We start from the raw sequence: 20,119 nt of genomic DNA, 5'->3' as shown, positions 1-20,119 counted from the left end.
TCCTGCTTTGTGCCCAATGATTCCAGGTAGGATCTGGAACTACTATATGGAAGAAGATGGATATGGATGAAGCACATAAGAATATGAATGAATAAATTACATACATCCATATCATTCAGGTTCTATTTCAGGAAGATCTGGACATTTCTGGTCCCTATCCTGACTGGTGTTGTTAATATTATGAAGATAAAGCATGAAGTGGTGTGAGGTGAACAATAGGGCTGAACCCGAACCCAATGCTGCAGAAGGCTTGGAGTCAAATCTAGTGCACTCTGAGTGTGCTGCATCTCAATGTAATGTGGAGAAGCTCTCTTCTCTGTCTCTGAGCATTCTTAGGAAATACAAACAACTGATGATTCAGTGTCGAATCATGTAGGTTTTTTTTCTTTCCTTTAGTCGTAAATGCCTTTGGCCAGCAGCGCAGTATGTGCAGGGGGAGAGCGTGAGCGTTGGTTGTTAATGTGGCTGTCTGAGTTGCAGCGCTCTCGTTCAACGCAGTCTAAATGTGTTTAGTCTATATTGGCTGCTTTCACACAGAGCTGTCTCCAATTTACTGTATATCAAATCAGGACGCAAATATAACACAAACTCTCGGCAAATGCGATTTCCATCTCTTTTGCTCCCCGCTCCTCTCGCTCTTTCTCCGGCATAACAATCCGTGACATCTCCCGTATTGATATTCAAATTAGGACGGAGCTTTGGACGGCCTTAGAATGAATTCAGCAGCTATTTATACATGGAGCATATTATATCCAGCGCTTTGCTTCATTGCTGTTCGGGCTTAGCGGGGAATTACTGAGGCATAAACAAACACATGTAGGCCTCGTGCCTTCCCTCCGCTTTTGTTCTTCTTCCTTTTTTTTATCTCCTCTCACAAACAACGGTGGTGAAAAGATCACGCGATTGTGGTGTTGTGTCTGAGAGAGCGAGGGAGAGAGAGAGAGAGAGAGAGAGAGAGAGAGAGAAACAGAAAAAGGAGAGAGATTGTTTGAGAGGGAGAGCAAGAATAAGAAAGGGAGGAGAGAAAGAGGGGGAAGAGGGAAACAAAACAGGGAGTGAGAAACAAAAGAGAAATAAGAGAGATTGTTTGAGAGAGCGCAAGAAAGAAAGCAAGGAGAGAAAGAGGAAAGTAAGAAATAGAACAGGGAGTGAGAGTGAGAGAGAGCAAGAAAGAGTAATGAAAGCAGAGACAAAAGAGAAATAACTGAGAACAAGGAGGTAGAGAAGAGGACAAGGAGGCAGTAAAAAAGGACAGAGAGAGGGACAGAGACAGAAAGAAGCCAGAGAAAAGAGAGAGAGAGAGAGAGAGAGAGAGAGAACATTGTAAGAGAAAAGAGAGAAAGAAGAGAGAGAAAAGGGAGATAAAGTAAGAAAGAAAGCGAGAGAAAGAGAGAGAGAGAGAGAGAGAAAAGGGAGAGAAGATTGTAAGAGAAAAGAGAGATAAAGAGAAAAAGAAAGAGAGAGAAGATTGTAAGGGCAAAGGTTGATAAAGAGAGAGAGAGAGAGAGAGAGAGAGGGGACACAAAAGAGAAAGTAAGGTAGAGAAAGAGAGAGAAGATTGTAAGAGAAAAAGGAAGATAAAGAGAGAGAGAGAGAAAGAGAGAGGACAGTAAGTAAGAGAAAGAGAGAGAGAAGGGGATAGAGAAACAGGAGAGTAAACACATACAAGAGCAGGAGAGACATTAGAGAGTAAGAGAAGAGAGAATAGACAAACGGAAAGAGAGAAAGAGAACCAAAGCAGAGGAGAAGAGAGAGAGAGAGAGAGAGAGAGAGAGAGAGAGAGAGTCCAGTTGACTAAATGAAGATAGAGCAGATCAGACATGGAGAGGAGAGGAAAGTCTCGTCCAGAATCTCCCAGAAGGTCTTGTTATTTTCATCATCACTGAAAGACCAACAAGCTCCCCCTCCCATGTTGTGTGTGTATGTGTCTGTATGTTTTTTTTATTATCTCTCTCTCTCTCTCTCTCTCTCTCTCCCGCTCTCAGAGGGGTGTTTATGTTCCATTAGGATCCTCTGGTAGTGTGACAGCTGCTTAAGGGAGTGTGGAGATGGTCAGGCTATTCAGGCTTTGAGCTCAGCTTCTCTCGGCCTTCTCTCAGTCGGAGGTGTGTTGACTCAGCCTGAGGCTCGTTAGTTGTTCAGGTGTGAGACCCCCCTTTCACCGCTACCCCCACTGGGCTCTGATCCGGAGCTGCCTAGACTGGTGGTCCGCTGCAGAGACGTCGTCAAAGGAGGAGCTGGAGATTGAAGCCTGAATGGGATAGCTCTTACACTTATGGTATCAAATGGTATAGAACCTTTATACTATGTGTAGGAATATTAAAGGACGGGTTCTTTGTAGAACCAAAGATGATAGATCCCCATAGACCCCATTTTAAGTTACATTTTGTAGAGGTAAAAACAGCTCCAGTGTAGTCCCACCCTACAACTGGTGGCCTCTGGACATTGGTGATGTCATGTTTGTGTAGTAGTGCAGCATCCACAACAGCCTGAAAACTGTTGTTATTTGTGTGTGTGTGTGTGTGTGTGTGTGTGTGTTTTGTGGTCTAAATTATTCATGCCATTTTAATCATGTTTTCATCACTGATTTGGAAAAGGGTTCTTTAAACATTAACTTGGCTTTCAGTTTCAGTGTCTTTAGCTGAAACAGATCGGAGATCTGGTCTCGTTTGACTAGGAATAACTGCTGGAGGCCATTGCCAAGATTGCCGGACTTAACTATAAGTGCTGTCCATACAAGGTCGGGCTGTGTTCTGGGCGGGCAGAGGGTGTGAGGTGTAGATATTGGAAACACAACTGGCATTGCAATATTTTTGTTGTTCTGCAAAATAGATTAAAATTAGATTAAAAATTAAAGACATTTTCACCAGATTTCTCAAAACTTAGTCCTAACTTTCATCCTGGCCCTAATCCTAACCTCAACCCAAAATCTAGTCCTAACCCTCATCCTGACCCTAGCCCTAATTTTAACCTCAACCCCAAACCTAGTCCTAATCCTCGTCCTGGCCCTAGTTCTAATTTTAACCTCAACCCCAAATCTAGTCCAAAAACTCTCATTATGGCCCTAATCCTAACCCTAACCTCAACCCAAAACCTAGTCCAAAAACCCGCATCCTGGCCCTAATCCTAACCCTAACCTCAACCCAAAACCTAGTCCAAAAACCCTCATTATGGCCCTAACCCTAACCTCAACAAAAAACCTAGTCCGAACCATCATCCTGACCCTATTCCTAATTTTAACCTCAACCCCAAACCTAGTCCTAATCCTCATCCTGACCCTTATCCTAACCTCAACCCAAAACTTAGTCCTAACCCTCATCCTGACCCTAGCCATAATTTTAACCTCAATCCAAAATCTAGTCCTAACCCTCACTATGGCCCTAATCCTAACCTTAATCTTAACTCAAAACCTAGTCCTAACCCTCATTATGGCCCTAATCCTAACCTTAATCTTAACTCAAAACCTAGTCCTAACCCTCATCCTGACCCTTATCCTAACCTCAACCCAAAACTTAGTCCTAACCCTCATCCTGGCCCTAATCCTAACCCTAACCTCAACCCCAAACCTAGAAAACAGTGTGACGTTTCTTTTTGTTTCAGGCAGCAAAAAAATGAGAAAAATGTAGTTTGACATTGCGCATCGTGCGATGAGACTGTTGTGCATGTGCACATTGCGTTATCCATGCTGAAAGTATATATAGTACAGTCCCAGTGAGGTGTGTGGGTTTGCATGTCCACGTGGAACAAAAAAAGTTGGGCTGATGTAAGAATGCTGCAGACCCCCACAGTACAGCACTCACACACTGAGACAGAAGAGGATAAAGGGGTCTGCCACCCCCACACAGTCCAAGTCACAGGACACTGACCAGTGGCTGGCACAGTCGCTCTGTGTTTCAGAAACGACACATGAACATGAGCTCCAGTCCAGTGTCAAGATGACAAGATGTTCAGGATGATAAGGTGCTCCTCGTGCCCAAACTCCAGTTATTACTTCGTCATTAATCTTTAGACAAACTTTTGGTCCCCAGTACTCCCTGAATAATACATACGAAAAGGGAATTCCACTCAAAGCTAATGCATAATGTAACTGATGAGATTCAGAGTTCGGTGTGAAATGCTTTTTGTAGAGTGATCATATATATACATATCACATATATACATTACTGTGTATATATATATATATATATATATATATATATACACAGTACAGTGTTAATTATGGTAATCATGTTGAGTGGTAGCATTTTATTTTATAGTACGATACCTAGTATACGACATTGTAAGCACATTTAAAACTACCAGGCACATATAGCAGTACTTCCTGATACATTACAAAAATTAAAGAAGTTCTTACAAGTAAATATTTGGTAACTTATTTGAATATTACATTTATAGTACTGATATTATACAGATTTTTCACTCCAAATAATAATAAAAACCTTTACAGAACATTAAATACATTTCCTTGTGTATGATGAAGCATTTAACCAAACAGAGAATCATTACACAATAAATGAATCACTTAATTGCCTTAAAGAACTCTTGAAGAACCCTTTTTTAAAGGTGGACCCACATACAGATCAGCAGGACTCAACCATGTAAACTGTACGTTATGCATTATGATAGTGGACCATCAGTCATGCTGCACACAATGGTCGTACCCATTCATATGGCTTCAACATCTTCAGTTACTTCAGATAAGCCCCTTTCAGACATGCACATTGCCCAAGAAACGCAAATGCTCCGATCATTCGTACTGGACATTACCCAGACTTTATCCTGACGGCCCTCTAGTACAAAGTCCGGGTAATGTCTGAGTGAGCCCACAGGTGAACAGAGCAAATAATTGTCCTGGAGAATTCCTAGTGGGTCATGCCATACCTCAGGCCCTTTGCCTAGACCTCGCAGAACGTTTCCTGTAGTAAGATAAGATAATCCTTTATTAGTCCCACAGTGGGGAAATTCTCAGTGTCACAGCAGAAAGGGATAGCCAGACACTCAGTTACAAAAACGTAGATAAATAAATTATACTATATACACAATATAAATAAGAAGAATAAGAACGAGCATCTGACACTGCGGTCTTTGTGCAAATAGGCAATAGGCAGAGAGTCCTGACCGGATTCTCTGGACGTTTTTTTGGAGTTCATATGTGAGACAGCTAATGTTGCCCTTATAGCACCCTACACTTACCCGCTGAGGTCCCCTCTACCTGTGTCAGACCAGATCAGCCCCCCCCACCAACACCAGACCAGCGGCACACCCTCCTTCCACTGCTGCCTGTTTAATGACCATGATAAAACCTAAATGGACCTAAATTAACTATCTGCCACTATTAATATCACCACTATTAACTATCTACACCATGATTAATATATTATGATTATGATCAGAGCAGTTCAACAGTATAGATGGTTTGGTAATATTTATCAATAATGTTTAAATAGTTCTGATCAGAGGAGGATGGGTCAGGTCCCCCTTGTGAGTCTTGGTTCCTCGCAAGGTTTCTTCCTCCAGCTCTGAGGGAGTTTTTCCTTGCCACTGTCGCCGTTGGCTTTGCTCACTGGGGGTCTTTGATCCTTCATGTCTTACGTTATTTCTTCTTTTTTTTGTCTCTGTCTTTTACTAATCACGAATTATGTAAAGCTGCTTTGTGCGCTATACAAATAAATTTGACTTGACTTACCGGACAGACTGCTGCTAGCTACATTAGCTCTTATCAGCTCAAGTAATTTCCCAATATTCTTCCCAATGTAGTCATTTTCTATTCCAACTCACTAGCTAGGACTCCGTATGATCAGCTAGCTAGACTTTTGATCACACCATGCAAGGGCTAGCACATGATTTCCACTGAAGCACGTGAAATCAGCCCTATCCTTTATTTCCAGCTGCTAATAAGGCAGCAAATCAAATCAAATCAAATTTTATTTGTCACATACATAGTCATACACAGTATAACTTGCAGTGAAATGCTTTTATGACAGTCTGCCCACATCAAAGCTATACAATAAAGATCTACATTTAACTTAACTAAACCTTAACTTAATGAAGTAAAGTGCAAAAGTGCAAAAGAAAAATAAAATAAAAAAATAAAAATAGAATAAGTTACATTTAAGTTAAAAAATAAAATATAAAAATATGAGTATAGAAATATAGAAATATAAGCAAAAAAAAAAAAATACAAATATATATACACAGATGAAATAGTGCGTGTCTGTGTGTATATATATATATATATATATATATATATGTATACATATGTACATATTTATCTGTGTGTGAGTGTATGTGAGTTAAAAATAAATATTTTCGTTATTGTCCGTAGTGTGTTTTCCGCGAGCCATGGTTGTGTATTGTAGTGAGTGAGGGTCCAGTTTGTGTATGTAGATATTTTAATTTAGTGTCCTAGTCCCTGTCCCCATTCAGGGCACGGATGGCTTGTGGAAAGAAGCTCCTCCTCATTCTCTCTGTGTTAGCCTTCAGGGTTCTTAAGCGTTTCCCCGAGGGCAACAGAGAAAACAGTCCATTGTTGTCCAGCATCGCTGGACGCTGCTATGCTCACTAAGGACTGAACCTGCGATCTCCAAATAATAGACTGTGCCGCTTAGGAGCCCCGGCTAACTGTTAGAGACTGTCTGTTAGCATGCCCTCTTTATGCTAACATCAAATCCTGGTGCCTCCGAGGCAAGGGAAAAAAATCAGAGATTTGGAACCAGAAAAACAAGAGTTTTACTGGGACTTGTCAGGAGTCCCCCCTCATCTTCTCCGATCTCCTGCTCTCGCTCTCTCTCTCTCTCTCTCTCTCCACCTCTCTCTCGCATTCTCTCGTTTTGTCTCCTTCGATCAGTCTCTGCTGACATCTTTCAAAGCCTCCGCTGTGATAAGGCAGGAAGTAGAGGAAACAGCAGGATCATCCCTCTCGCCCTGGTACTTAGATGTGAAGTTTCCTCTTATATTTACCATTGTCTCGCTGTTGCGTGAGATGTCAAAAGCAACACGATGTAAGTCTGGAGACAAACAAATAGCAGCAAAAAAAATGGAGAAAAACAACCAAAAAAAAAAAAAGCCAGCAGATATTTCTGTTTGTGTTTGAGTCTCCTCACCGCGCTCAGTGACTGATACCGCGTTTGCGTTTGAGAAAGCGCCGCGTGTTCCTCTCTCTCTCTGACAGGAGCCGACTTCCTGAGAGCGGACGGGTGGGGAAAGAGTGCGCTGATGGCTTCTACAGAAATGTCATTTTTCTCTGTAGCCAAGAGTCCTTGGGCTAAATGACAGCGGCTGAGAGGGAGCGGCTAGACGGAGGCGTACAGATCTCAGGCCTATTTTATCTTTCTCTTTATCTCCAAAGCTCCTCTCACTCCCTTTGTGATTAGTCTCCAGGGCTGGATGCTTTCAGGGGCTGTTATGGCCCCACTACGCCATGTTTGGAGAGATGGATTTCTTGTTATTCTGGGAGATTACAGAGATTCTGGGTCAGTGTCATGACTGTCCTTAAGTTTGAAAAAAAAAGAAGAAGAATACTTGAAAGAAAGCAGCAGAGGAGCACGAAGAATGAAAGCTTATAGAGGCCGAACCTAGACAGGCTTCCTGGAGTCACCAGAGCCATTCACACAGAAGGCAAATACTTTACTTTTCGGCATTCACAGTATTATTTGTACTTAATATAGAGCTGGACATAATATAACTTGTATATTTAAATACATAAAAACACAGTATCATCATTCTGAGGTTGGTGCCATGCCCATTTAAGGAGGAAACAAAAAACATTATGTCATAATTTCCTGTGGTAAACAAAAATATCCCAGACCTGATACGTTTTATCCCACATACATTTTTACCATAATATCGTTAATAATATTGTTGATAAGTCAAAATACTGACGTTATATAAACTGGTATATAAAAACAGCAGCACATAAAAAACAGCTTCTGTTCGAGCTGCTGCTAACGCAACATCGTTGATCAGCTTAATACGCAAATTCTGTTTTGTTGGCCCCCTGCTGAAAAAAGCTGGTTTTGAATGGTTTAAGATGGTCTTTAATGGTCAAGATGGTTGAATGACTGGTCATCCCTGTGATGGGAAGCTAACCAGCTCTTGACCAGCAAAGTGTATGTTGCATTTAGTTTTGGTCATGCTAGTCTACCAGCGTGTTCTTGCTGGTCATACTGGTTGAGCAGCTTGGTCGTGCTGCTCATGTTGGCCATGCCGGTCAACCAGCTTGGTCATGGTGGTCAACCAGTGTGTTATTGATGGTCATGCTGTTCCACCAGTGTGGTCATGTTGGCCGTGTTGGTCTAGCCTGGTCAGGTTGGTCATGCTGGTCAAACAGCGTGTTCTTGCTGGTCATGCTGGTCGAACAGCTTGGTCGTGCTGCTCATGCTGGCCATGCCGGTCAACCAGCTTGGTCATGGTATTCAACCAGTGTGTTCTTGATGGTCATGCTGTTCCACCAGTGTGGTCATGTTGGCCGTGCTGGTCTAGCCTGGTCAGGTTGGTCATACTGGTCCACCAGAGTGTTCTTGCTGGTCATGCTGAACATGGAAACAAAAGGATGTTCTCTTTCAGGGGAGCCGTGTTGTAAGTGTATGGAGTAGCTCAGGCTTAACAAGAGAGTGGAGTAGCTCAGGCTAAACACCTTTTAGCTCTCGATTCACAACGGCAAATATCACCAAGCTCACAACTCAAGCCACAATGTGCTGTTTCCATGGATATTTACTCTCGCTTCACTCTGCTTTCGCGCTTGCATCGATCACACGGAGGAACATGTGGAATTCTAAGTGTCTTTTTCATTGTTCTGAAGACACTGTTCCACCAGTGTGGTCATGTTGGCCGTGCTGGTCTAGCCTGGTCAGGTTGGTCATACTGGTCCACCAGAGTGTTCTTGCTGGTCATGCTGGTACAGATTGGTCAACTGTGGTGGTCATTCGTGGACACCAGTGACTCCTAACAACTTAGCCCATTAGCTTTTTTTGGATTATTGTACTAATGTTTTCATTCTCTCTCTCTCTCTCTCTCTCTCTCTCTCTCTCTCTCTTTTGCCTATTTTTCTGCAGGTGATGAGTGGTACCTGGTCAGGCTAACCCTGACACTGCCCAGTTTGTCTGACCTTCTTTGGGTGATGTTTCCTCAGCCGTATCTGGCCGCAGTGGGGCCCGACGCTGCTACCGGCTCCGTGGTCTACAAGCTGGTGGCCCGACAGTTGGATGGCTCTTTGGGAGCAGCACAGTACCTGCTTGTGGACGGTGAGTGTCTCTCTGAGCAGCTGAGGGACGATGACCTCTTTCTAGCTTCAAAAGCTATTAGTCCAGACAAGTCAGCAAGTAACCCTTCAATGCATGAGTCTATCTCCAACTGCTCGTTGTTAGCAACGCAGCTTTCATGCAACACGCCCTAATCCTCAAACTTTATCATGAAAGCGTAGAATAATAATAAAATATTAATTAAAATAATAAAATATTATTACTGTGAATTATTGTGTGAAGATTTCTGTCAGAGCTCAGTTAGGTCTGGTTCAGATCAGGCTGAAGTCCAGTAGCATCTGAGTAGTTTTATGGAAACACAGAACAAGGAAGACCTTTTGGCTACCTAACAAACAGGTGAAGGGGATGACGGAGGTGGAGAAAGGCGTGGAGCACACAGCAAAAACAAAAGAGCACATGGCACAAGACACCAGGGGGGATGTAAATACAGATAAAACAGTTCTCTCTAGGAATTAACCATCAGTCTACCTTCTTTTTTTTTAAAAAAGAAAAAGAAAACAAATAGCATAATACAAGATGTAGAAAACATAAAAGTAATATGCAAATGAAGAGCATACATTAACAGCATGATAATAAAATAAAAACTAAATAAAAAACAGAAACAAAAATGAACAAAGTAAAATTATACAAATAAAAGGTAAAAATAGACCAAATATGGAAACATAAATGAAATTAGTAAATAAAATTACACTAAAATGAGCCAAAATGACTGAACTAATAATAAAATAACAAACAAATCTATAAAATAAAAAGAGAAATACTAAAAGTAATGAAAGTAACTTTAATAATAATGAAAATAAATAAACAAATAAATGAATCAAATAATAAAAACTAAAAAGTAAAGGAATTCAAATAAAGTGTTTCTTTAGTGTTTCTTCTACTGAATTCCAGCTCATTGCTCACTTTTCCAGGATCAGTGAAAACTAGGTACCACAAGTGTGGCGTGGACTAAAGGTTCAGAATCTGCACTATAGCTCTAGTTACCGCCAGCAAACAATACGACCTGTTAAAGAAGGTTAAAGCAGGGGAGCGATGTAGGAGGGGAGGACAGCTGGGCAGGGACATGCAGCTGCATTACATGATCCTCTGTGATGTGTGCAATTACAGAAAGCATGAAGTGCTCACATTTATGTAGATTCGTCCTCCATTGACTTAATGAGCCCACGTTTGGGGGGTGGTGGAGGGGGCAGTTCAGTTACGCTCTCGGTTGACTCGGTTATTTTATTTTGAATATCAGTTGGAGCGCGAGTGCTGTGCTGTGCTCGCAACATGTGGAAAGACATGCAGGGGGCTGTGTCATTAAAACATCCAGTGCTAATGAATAATGAATGGATTTGTAGGCTAATGATTATTGCTGTTTGAAATATCATCTGCCGTGTTTCAGCGAGCAAACAGCAAAGCCATCCGAGCATGGAAGGTATAATTACTGATTTAGGAGACTTGCTGTTATATTCATCAGAATGAGCAATTATTAAAAAAAGAGAGATGTTTTAGGGCGGCTTAAAGCTGTTCTACATGCGCTCGTACTCAACAGACCAGTAAACCGGAACAGTGCCGAACCCTGCTTTTGTTCATTTATTCAAGATAATGACATTCAGTGGTTAAATTGTTTACAAAGTCGGCATCTGCAGCGTGAGATGAGCTGCGAAGTGCGTTCTTTTACCACTTTCTTCCCTCCCTTTTTCTTTTCCCTGGCTGTGCCTCCTTCTGAACATGGAAACAAAAGGAAGTTCTCTTTCAGGGGAGCCGTGTTGTAAGTGTATGGAGTAGCTCAGGCTTAACAAGAGAGTGGAGTAGCTCAGGCTAAACACCTTTTAGCTCTCGATTCACAACGGCAAATATCACCAAGCTCACAACTCAAGCCACACTGTGCTGTTTCCATGGTTATTTACTCTCGCTTCACTCTGCTTTCGCGCTTGCATCGATCACACGGAGGAACATGTGGAATTCTAAGTGTCTTTTTCATTGTTCTGAAGACATGTAGGAATCTAATGGGCTGGAGTGGTAATTTGGTCTACAACCATATGTCCAGCTCTTTGATCTTATGTACCACAATTTGAGAAAATAGAGAGCAGAATATAGCCCATAGGTCATGAAAGTGCAGAGAGGCAGTACAGGATACAGCTGTGCGTATTGGACAAAGCAGAATTATGATAAAACACTCCTCATAAATCACCAAAATACACTAATCACACCTCTCTGAGAACAGTTTGGGTGATCTTAATATTCTAATGAGTGTGCATGACTGACAGGCCTCCATCACTGGTACTGGGATTTGTTAGCTTTTTACTTTGAACTGCGGTTGAACTACTGATATCTGTAACCGAATTACTAGCTCATATGTAACCCGTCATTCCTCCTGTCTGGCGGCAATTGCCTTCTCTGCTTCTGTGCCGGTAGGGCTGGGTACGGGTGGGCGGCGGCCAAGGGATCTCCCCTTGGATGTAGTCACTTCATGTGGCAAATATCTGGATTGTACCCTTTTATGATTTTAGTTGCATGCATTTACACTGGGTGGTCAAATGCATCTCCTGTGTGGGACAGGATATACAAATTCGCATGGCTGGGCATCCTAGAGAGAATGAGAAAATACAGGGTGACATTCTGTTGATTATCATACCTAAGCCAACCACATTGTTGGAAAAAGTTTTCGAACAACCAACAGCAACTGTCATCCCACTCCAGCAGGACATGTACTTCCACTTTCCAGCTCCAGTCTGATTAATTGATTATGCAACAGCAGAATGCACATTTTTAAAATAATTCTTTAATATTTTGGTTTAAAATATTGTGAAAATTAGTCCTGTCCCACCATGAACCAAATAGAATCAAATTGAATTGTGAATCAAATCATACTGTGGGCTACGTGTTTTGTTTTCCTGAAGAGTTTTCCTGGACAGTTTTCCTTGACACAGTGCCAAAAGAAGCTGGTGTGTTTTACACACTGAACTCTAGGTTTATCCCACAGGGCTCTGTTTTAGGGTTTGTGAAATTGATGCTTATTGTGTCAGTAATGTAGTTATAAAAAACACTTATGAGTTTTTAATATGACAGCAATGATGTACAAGATCACAGTCAAAGGCTTAGAACTCTCCTCAGAGCGGAGGGTTGACGCCAATGATCATTTGCAGGCCTATAGGCCACAGATATTTATTAAAAACCCTAAATCAGAAACGTCACGTGCAAATTTGACTTTGGGGGGGAGCAGCTGATGGAGGGGACGCGTTACATGCAGCTGTGGCGTCCGCTTTGATACAGCAGCTGTGTGCTTCCTCCTTCTCCACATCCTCCTCTCTCCCTGCTGCTGTGCTCCAGGGGACAATGCTTAAAACAGGCTCTCGTCTTTCTATTGTCCTGAAGGGGGATTTGAAGACTTTATATTATCCGAGTAATGCAACACACACACACACACACACATACACACAGCCACAGCTGACAGAAGGGTCTTCAGACTGACCCCCTCTGTGTATGAAAAGACTTCAAGGTCTGAGCGACTTTGTCCGGGCGTCTTCATCTTCAGTCACTCGCTTCTGTATTTCTATAGAAACCAGTGTAATGCTGTTTTAAATATAAACGCATATATTCAGCAGTCTAGTTGGGAAAAAATGGTCAAGGGCAATGGTGAGGTCAGGGAACCGAGAATGGGAAGGATTTATGCAAAGTGCTATACACACTTTTAGTAAAAGACTTTTTATGGATGTCTGATCTCATGTTGCCATTAGACAGCCCTTTCTTTTTTATTATTTTTATTTTTGATTGAATAGTGCATAAGCTTAGTGTAGTTCTACAGTTATTAGACTTTTGTATAATATATTTGGCATACTTTCACATGAGCACATTCTTAGGGCACACATATTTAACCCCAATCTATTGTAACTTCATTGATTTGACAAACTAACATACTGAGGTACATCCAGGGCAATTTAATATGTAGGTTTAAATGATCAATAACAGACGTCTCAGGGTGCATCACGTAATGATTAAAGCAGGAGTCTATATTGTATTAATCCACAGGGGTGGAAAAGGGGGATGGCAGTTTAACCCCTTAACTTCTGTGCAAACTGGTGGAGCGATTCTTTGGTAATAGAAGTTTGTAATAACACTTTCGGCCCACCGGTGCTCCACCGTGCTGTTTAGGGGTTAAGTGGATGATTTTTGTCATTGGAGGGCTTGGCATCTCCTTGTATCCAACCTCAAATCAAGTCTAACAAAAGTCCGAAATACGTTTTTGGTGTTCTTCAGTTTCAGTTTAGCAGCATTCGCAGTGATTTCACCCAATCTCAGTGGCTGGTTTGAGTATTTCTAGAACTGAAGCTCTCCTGAGATTTTCAGCACAACAGTCTCTAGAGTTTACTCAAAATGGTGCACTAAAGAAAAGCCCATCCAGTGAGCAGCAGTTCTGCAGATAGAATCACCTTGTTGAGGAGAGAGATCAACAGAGAAAGTCCAGACTGGTGCAAGCTGCGGTTCTCCTGCAGGTAAAACAGAGCATTTCAGTGGTAGTTTTATAACTTCCACTCTGCAGACTCTTAACCCCTTATTTAAAACAAAGAATCAGAGCTGGATTGGGATTAAAATAGCCGATACCAGATCCATTAAAATATGACTGGATTTTCCACTGGATCAGATCAGGACATCCCCATTAAGGTGTGATACGTGCCTCAGATTGTCTGTGTGCATGTGTCTGCATGTGTGAGCAACACACAAAGAAAATGATCAGTATAATTTCAGTTCAGTGTGAATCAGTTTAATACTTGTACTTAAAATCAAGGCTTCAAAAGCTTCATTCAGAGCTGTATTCGTTCCCAGTATTGATTTTCAAAATACAAACATTTTTACTTTACTAAATTGTGTGGCTCTGTGTGGGTGTGTGTCAGGCGGAGAGGACTGTTTCGAAGTGGACAGAGGCTCAGGAGAGGTGAGGACTACGGGGCGGCCGCTGACCCCCAGCAGAGAGTACACTCTGACTGTGCAGGCCGTAGACACACAGGGCAGAAAGGGCCCTCATGCCTCAGTGGCCGTGCTGGCCGGCTTCCGTCCACCCCAGTTCACCAACACCTCGTACTCCATCTATGTCCCAGAGAGCACCACCGTGGGCCAATCGTGAGTAGCCTGTCTCCTGCATGTGTAGACAGTTGTGTGTGTGTGTCTGTGTATCTCTTGCATGTCTATAGGTATGTGTTTGTTTTTGTGCTTTTTCTGGACGCAAGTATGTCCTGCCTTTTTTGGAGGAAAGGTCCTTGAGGAACATTTGGAGGTTCTTCAGTTTAATACTGTGGAGGAACCTCTTAAGACGTTTTACCCCCAAGTCCTGAAACTGTTTAAAAACCAACCTGAGTGTCTGTGGGTTTGCTTGTATGTGTGTGTGTGTGTGTATTTATACATTCATGCATGTGTGCTCATGCATTAAATAATATGTGAATGTTTGTGTGTGTGCATGGATCTGTGTGAATGCAAATCTGTGCACAAACGTGTGTTGTTGTTTTTTTTTTGGGGGGGGGGTCTATTTTGGGGGGGTGAGCAGTGTTCGGTGCTCATTAGAGAGTGTAGTGAAGGATTGTGTGAACAAGGCTGATTTTGCAGCATTATGTGTCATCTGTGCCCTGAGGAGCCATGAAGGCTGAGCGGAGAGAGGAAGACAGGATAGAGGGGTGGAGGGATGGAAGGATGGAGGCATAGAGGGGTGGAGGCAGCAGAGGGAGGAGTAGCGAGCGAATGGAGGGGGAAGCAGAAAGAGGAAAGGGGGGGATTACGGAGGTTAGCGGGGGACGCAGATGTAGCGCTTTGTCCCCGGGCTCCGAATTTGAAAGTGTGCAAAATTCAAATATTTATTAAAAGAAAGTTCTGGATAAACATGAAGAGGAGTGTGTTTGTGTGTGTGTGTGTGTGAACCTGCACCCTCTGGGCACTAGCGCAGAACAGAGTGTATTAATCTGTGAGGAGGAGGAGAGGACAGCTAATCACACACACACACAAACAGTGTTTCTTCCTAATGCTGAATGAAATGGCACCTTTTCTCTTGGCTCCGGTGGGCTTGTGTGTGTTCTCCATCTTTCAGCAGTATTTCCACATTCTCCTTAATATATACTGCATGAGCCAAATGTTGAACTGCCCTTTGATGTCCCATTCTATCCCCTGCGTGCATCTGTGTGTGTATGTGTGTGCAGAGTGGCTGTGGTCCAGGCCATCTCCTTCCAGAGGAAGACTCTGTCCTACATGCTGTTGGTGAATCCAGGGAACCTGTTCAGTATAAACCAGGAGAGCGGGGCAGTGAGCCTGACCCGGGCAGTCGACTACGAGAGTGGACCTCACCTTCACCACCTGCAAGTCAGAGCCTCTGAACCGGACACGGGCCTCAGCAGCGTGGCAGAGGTGCTTTCACACACACACACACACACACACACACACACACACACATTGACAAGTGTGAAATCAAAAATATAGAAGTTAATTTCTAATGAAATTAACATTTTATTTGAAAAGTATTTGAAAAGTAGTGATGAAATCTTCTGATAACTTCACAAGAAATTACTATAAAAGGATAATAGTCATCTCATTTATCATTAACCCCATTTAGTTTGCCAAATCTTACGTGCCACAGGGTTCTATTTTAGGGCCTAAAAAAGTGACGTAAATTCCAATAGATTTATAGATGTATAATAAATTATAATTAATACATTTTTTATTAAATTAAAGAACTATATCAAGTCAGTTCCTTGGTAAGTTGAATATGTCATTGGATTAATTTGCAATTATTAATATGACAGATATTCATATGAACACAAGGCTTGTTTGCTTATGCTTGATTCTTGTCTCTAAGTGTGTGTTTACACAAGCCCTTTGGCATGTCCTGGTGAGCTGCTTAATGACTGAAGCAGTGATGCTGCAGAGGGCAAATGCGCGGCTGTGTCTCTCATACTGCACACTGAGGCCTGCTGGTAACCATACCACTGTAGCTTCTTATAGATTAGGTGTGTGTGTGTGTGTATAGGTGAGACAGTCCCAGAGGCAGCAGCAGGTTGTAGAAGTGTGATAAGTCATTACACACTGCCTATTATTGGCTATTTCTTTCTCTCTATCTCTCAGCCCATCTCTCTTTCTCTCTCTCTTGCTCTCTCTCTCTCTTTCTCTGAATATGGTTTTAGAAAAGGACATGAATAAAATATATACATATACTTCATATACATACTAATATATCTATACACACAAAACTTTACTGTTAATTAAACTGAAAGAAAAACAGCTGCAGTAATTACTGTTAGGTAGGTGTTACCCACTGTCTCTCAGGCGGTGACACGCTGATATATACTGGGCAGCGAGGGGGGGGTGTGCCCCTCTCCCAGAATTAGCCCTAATTGTTTGGTAGTTTGGGATCAGCTGTTTAAACCTGTGTGTGAAATGATCTCGCACTGTGCTGAATTTTAGGCAGTGGAGGAGGAAGTGCGGCTTGATCTCCACCTCCCCACTCTCACACTGACCACACATCTTCCCTTTCTCTGTCTATCTCAGTTTAACTCTCTCTCGGTCGCTCTCTTTCTCTGTCTCTCTCAGTCTGACTCAGCTTTGCTTTACTGACACAATAAATTGACATTTGTATTGTGGAAGCATTGCAATCATATGTGAACAAAACAAAAAGACTAGAACGTCACTAACTCTCTTTCTCTTAGTCTCTCTTTCTTTCAGTCAGATTTTTTCTCTCAGCATGTGAAGCACTGTATGATGATCAGAATTAGGCAGTGCTGTGTGTTGCATGTGTTGTTATGAGTCGGCGGCGGGAGTACTGTACAGCAGGCTGTAGTGGTCTCTGTCTCTGGCTGACTCCCGCTCTCACTAAGAGCCAGTTTAGCGTCCTGCTAAAAGAGTGGAACTGTTGCAGAGCGGAACAGAGAGTGTGAAAGAGGACTGGAGCGCCTTTACGCCTCTGGTCTGACAGCTGCAGGGACGTATGGTCAACTATCTGGTGTGTGTGTGTGCGGGGGTGTCGTGGCAGTGTCACAGAGAAGTTTTCCTCCCTCTTGGCAGTGCTGCTCCTCAGAGATAAGCTGTGCTCTGGGACTCTGCCCTCAGCATGACTAACACACTCCTCCGTCTCCTGCTCCACCTCTCCCTCTCTTCACTCACTCACTCTCTCTCTCTCTATCTCTATCTCTCTTTCTGTAGTGTTATCTGCCTCTGTTTCTCTCTTTTTTCACTTTGCCTTTCGTTCTATTGCTCTCTCGCTCCTTCCTCTATGTATACCTTAAAGGACCAATATTGTGGAAAACTGGATATTCCTTTTATTTTTTGGAACATCAACACTGCTCAGGGCACCAGTCAGTTTTCACACCATACAGTGCATAGCAGGAAATCATACTGTAAACACATAGTACATGTATAGTACAAGGACTGTATATATATTTACAAACGCCAAATGGACAAAAGTATTGGGACACCTGCACATTCATTGTTTTTCTGAAATCAAGGGTTATATTTTCACAAATGCCACTGCGGCATTTTACAGGGTGTGGGCCCCTGTCTTAGAGTGAATCCTTTCCAAGGAGCCCTGCCCTTTGCAAGGAAAAGAAAATCTGTCCCTGGGCTCATTCCTGGTGTCCCTCATCGCCCCTTTTACATAAAAAAAAATCAGCATCAACCCAGAATTCCAATATTAGTGCATTTCTACCACCATCTGCTTATCTCTTATTATGAGGTAATCTGTATCTCTCTCTCTCTCTCTTTCTGCAGGTAGCGGTCCACATCACAGATGAGAATGACTGCACTCCAGAGTTTATGCACTCCATCTACAGCAGAGACAATATCCTTGAGACTACCCCACCTGGGACCTCTCTACTACAGGGTGAGTGAAGGCTGCACGGAAAGTGTGTACGTGTGCATACGTGTCCTTAAAGGAGTATCTCATAGACATGCTCATCGTTCTCGGACTCTCTCCACCTCGCTCTCTCGCTCCACCTCTGTGCTGTTGCTGGTCTTGGGGCAGGTGCTGCAGTGTGGGCCTGCTGTGAGTCTGCTCCACACAGCCCTGTAATTAACAAATAATTCATTACGCCACCCGGCTGCACGTTCCAGGGGGCAAATGGAACGTAATCAAAGGCAGCCACTCACTCTGAGGATATGACGACCCTCACCCCAGCCCCCTCCCAGGTTGCCCTGTAATGTGTGTGCTGCTTTCAGACGCTAGCACTGTTCTAGTGCAGCGTCCCTCTGCACTTCGTCTGGCTAACATTCTGTGCAGTGGGGTCTCCTCACAGTACCAGCCGCTGTTCAGAGTACATGTACACAAGTTTGTGGACACCTAGCTTCTCAAAGTGCGTTTTATATAGATGAGCATATTTCATTATGTTTGCCTTATAATAACCACATGGGGGGGTGTTAGTAAGCCGAACAGCCGTTTAGGCAGGGAGGTGGTGCCTGCCTACATTTGCATGGAGGTTTTAAGCAAATTCTTCACTAAGTAGGCCACCTACACCGGCGCAAAGTGGTAAATTAGCGCTCTGTCAGTAAATCTGCCCCCTAGTGCAGTGTGAGAAATATTGGCCTATTGGCCTCACGGTCCACAAACATTTGGATATATAGTGTATCTCAGGTGCTGATGTTTTTCCGACAGTTTGGCCTTCCACACTTTCATCCAGATCCTTTAAATGGTTAAAAAATCACTCTGTCCATTTCTAAACATCCCAACTAACAGGTTTTGGTTAGTAGAAGGTTTTCTGAACGTTCCGACTTTGCAACTTTTCTGTATGTTTCTAGAACACTTTTATTTGACATCTGTTTAATGTTTATTCCCATAATTTAATACTGGCTTCTCACATTTGACAGATTTGATTTTAAAAATTATATTTTTTATTTGTTACATTGATTAAATATTAAGTATCAGTGTGATTCTTTATCAATTATCAATGTTTTGGAAATGTCACTTACAAACATTTCCGTAATGTTAGTGTTTGTGTAGGTTGCACAGAACATTTCTGTTATTTCTGTAACGTCACAGACTAACCTTTCAAACGTTGCTTAACATTCGTTGCTTTAGCGTTCTCTGTTAGCTGGAATACTCTAGTTTTCAGAGGTATTCTGATTGTAGATACAGTTGCTAAGCTACAGAGGACCAGCTGAGTGAATGCCAGTCTGAGGCAGATCAGCACTGCAGCTCCAGTCTGGACTTCATATTTAAAAGATTAGTTAGACGCTTCCTGGACCCCCAGGACCCCCTATATTTTGAACCTTGACATAGAGCCAGATTACTAAAACTGGATGCAGGAACTGCACTAAGATGTTCAGCGGTGTGTCACGCTAACAGTAACACAGGCCAGTAATCCACGTTTATGAACACACAAATGTGTTACTGTGAATCTGACCTCTTGTGTGTATAGTAGGGCTGAGTATTGACAAGAACCTGCCTGTCAAAGTCAAATTTGAAGAAAAACACACAATCATGTGCATAAAATCTGGGTAAAAGAAGAAGAAGATCTGGGATCTGTCAGGGTTTAAACACAGCACTAAACGAAAAAATGTTTACTGCCAAGAATCCCACTGATGCCGCTTTGCCATCAGTGGCTGGAGTCCAAGAGAGCACAATTGGCAGTGCACTCCAGGTGGCGCTCTCTCTCCTCATCACTTTTAAATGATGTTGGCCAGCACAGGTGTCTGTTAGCTGGTGTGGCAGGGCTAGGGATCCAGCGTTTTTTCCCAGAGCATTGAGAGGCTGTTGCAGGCTTCGCATGTAACGGGTCGGGAGCGTTGCTAGGGCTAGGAGAAGCTACTAATGGCAGGCCCACATTAAGAATCGATTCAGTATTACAAAATAAAATATTGCGATAATTGAGTGTATCGAATTTTTTTTCTTACACCCCTAATAAGTATAG

The 20,119-nt window shown here is 42.6% G+C and overlaps 1 protein-coding gene across 1 annotated transcript in view; it reads left to right on the top strand.

Annotated features, from left to right (window-relative positions):
• Positions 1 to 20,119, top strand: part of LOC140556314 (neural-cadherin) — a 156,355-nt gene that overhangs the window by 67,326 nt on the left and 68,910 nt on the right. The window contains exons 2-5 of the mRNA XM_072680080.1: positions 9,054 to 9,242; positions 14,138 to 14,363; positions 15,428 to 15,632; positions 17,985 to 18,096. Coding sequence (XP_072536181.1) covers positions 9,054 to 9,242; positions 14,138 to 14,363; positions 15,428 to 15,632; positions 17,985 to 18,096 — 732 coding nt within the window. The remainder of the gene's footprint in view (positions 1 to 9,053; positions 9,243 to 14,137; positions 14,364 to 15,427; positions 15,633 to 17,984; positions 18,097 to 20,119) is intronic.

The sequence above is a fragment of the Salminus brasiliensis genome, chromosome 5, assembly GCF_030463535.1.
Source record: "Salminus brasiliensis chromosome 5, fSalBra1.hap2, whole genome shotgun sequence".
Taxonomy (NCBI): domain Eukaryota; kingdom Metazoa; phylum Chordata; class Actinopteri; order Characiformes; family Bryconidae; genus Salminus; species Salminus brasiliensis.
The sequence above is the reverse complement of the archived record's forward strand: the minus strand, read 5'-3'. Positions and strand labels throughout refer to the sequence as shown.